This window comes from Poecilia latipinna, unplaced genomic scaffold (assembly GCF_001443285.1).
Source record: "Poecilia latipinna isolate Pla-1442-1.1 unplaced genomic scaffold, P_latipinna-1.0 Scaffold247, whole genome shotgun sequence".
NCBI lineage: Eukaryota > Metazoa > Chordata > Actinopteri > Cyprinodontiformes > Poeciliidae > Poecilia > Poecilia latipinna.
In genome coordinates, this window is record NW_015112863.1 from 56,752 (window position 1) to 58,094 (window position 1,343).

At 41.8% G+C, this 1,343-nt stretch overlaps 1 protein-coding gene across 2 annotated transcripts in view; it reads right to left on the reverse strand.

The window, feature by feature from the left end:
* Positions 1-1,343, reverse strand: part of rhot2 (ras homolog family member T2) — a 35,474-nt gene that overhangs the window by 23,392 nt on the left and 10,739 nt on the right. For both annotated transcript variants that reach the window (XR_001425008.1, XM_015032609.1), the window contains exons 11-13: positions 1,166-1,286; positions 396-480; positions 177-322 (exon numbers count right to left, since the gene is read on the reverse strand). Coding sequence is in view for 1 of the 2 variants with exons in the window: in XM_015032609.1 (XP_014888095.1) it covers positions 177-322; positions 396-480; positions 1,166-1,286 (352 nt within the window). In the remaining variant the exon portion in view is untranslated. The remainder of the gene's footprint in view (positions 1-176; positions 323-395; positions 481-1,165; positions 1,287-1,343) is intronic.

Consider the following 1,343-nt stretch of genomic DNA (forward strand, 5'->3'; position numbering starts at 1 on the left):
AGTTTTTATTTGTACTTGGGTAAACATGTTTAACTCCTGCTTGAGTAAAATCTTTGGACACTTAAGGCAGCAGGATTATCGGTCATCGTAAAGATTCGTGCCGATAATCAGCTCTGGGATAACGGATCGTCCCGCTGTGTGAACTCGGCTTCTCTCTGAGCGTTTCGGTCACCTACATCCACTGGCAGTGGTAGCCCTGGTTGGTGATGTAGCCCTGATCCGTGGTCGGCACGGCCAGCAGGACGTCGGCGCCCCACGGCATGTAGGGACAAACGCAGAACAGGTTCTTCAGCTCCGCCGGCGACAGGGCCGAGTCCTGATCCTGGGCAGGAAAACAGCCGGACTCAGTAAAATCAGACGATCTTTACCGGCCGACTTCCTGTTCTGGGACTCGCCTCGTCGTATTTATCAAACAGCTGCTGCAGGAACTGGTGGCCCTGCTGGTTGATCTCTGTGCTGCAGCCCACAGGAACTCTGAGTCTGAAAACACAGCCGATGAATGAGAAGAATTTTACTTTTCCAAACACAAATAATCAAGTTTATCAAGTTATACAATAGAAACATTCAACCGGAAATTTGAAATGATGATAGAAATTCTGAAAATACTCTTCATTTTTTCAGACATCTGGAACATCTAGTGGCGTTAATCGTTATTACAGATCAGGAAAGTCAAACTCATTTTTATTTTGGGCCAAATCCAGATTGTGGACGTCCTTAAAGGGCCGGCTGGTAAAACTAACGATAAAACCCAAAAACAAACTTTGAACAAACACTCGATGATTTACTTCCTGAGGTTAAACACTGAATATCATTTCTGATCAATGTAATTTGGCAAAATACATGTGAAAACTACGGAAGAAAGCAGTCAGTTAATCAAAGTACTAGAATGCGTATTGTGTGAAATTTAAACAAACATTTTCATTTGATTACATGGATTTATGCGCTCACATCAAACTCATTCAGTTTTAAAACTGGAGGAAATGTTTAACCAGAAGCCAGTGAATCTGAAACACTTTTCTGAACTCCTTACAGAGCAAGATAAATTCAACGTAATATCAGTCCTGATTTCATCTTTTCTGCCCATTTTCTGTCTATCGAGCCATAAAATCTTCTGAATAATAATAATAATAATAATAATAATAATAAATGTCTTGAATGCACTAACTCGGGGTACAGGTAGTCATCAGTCAGCTCCAGGTTGTCGTCATAACCAAACTTCCTGAGGATGGTCCAGGTGGTTTCATGCCGGCCTCTTTGGATGAACAAAGTGTTGAGAAACAGAAAACCTGGAAAACAGAAACCCTGAATGTAAACGAAGCCACCAGATGAATAAATGTTTCCCA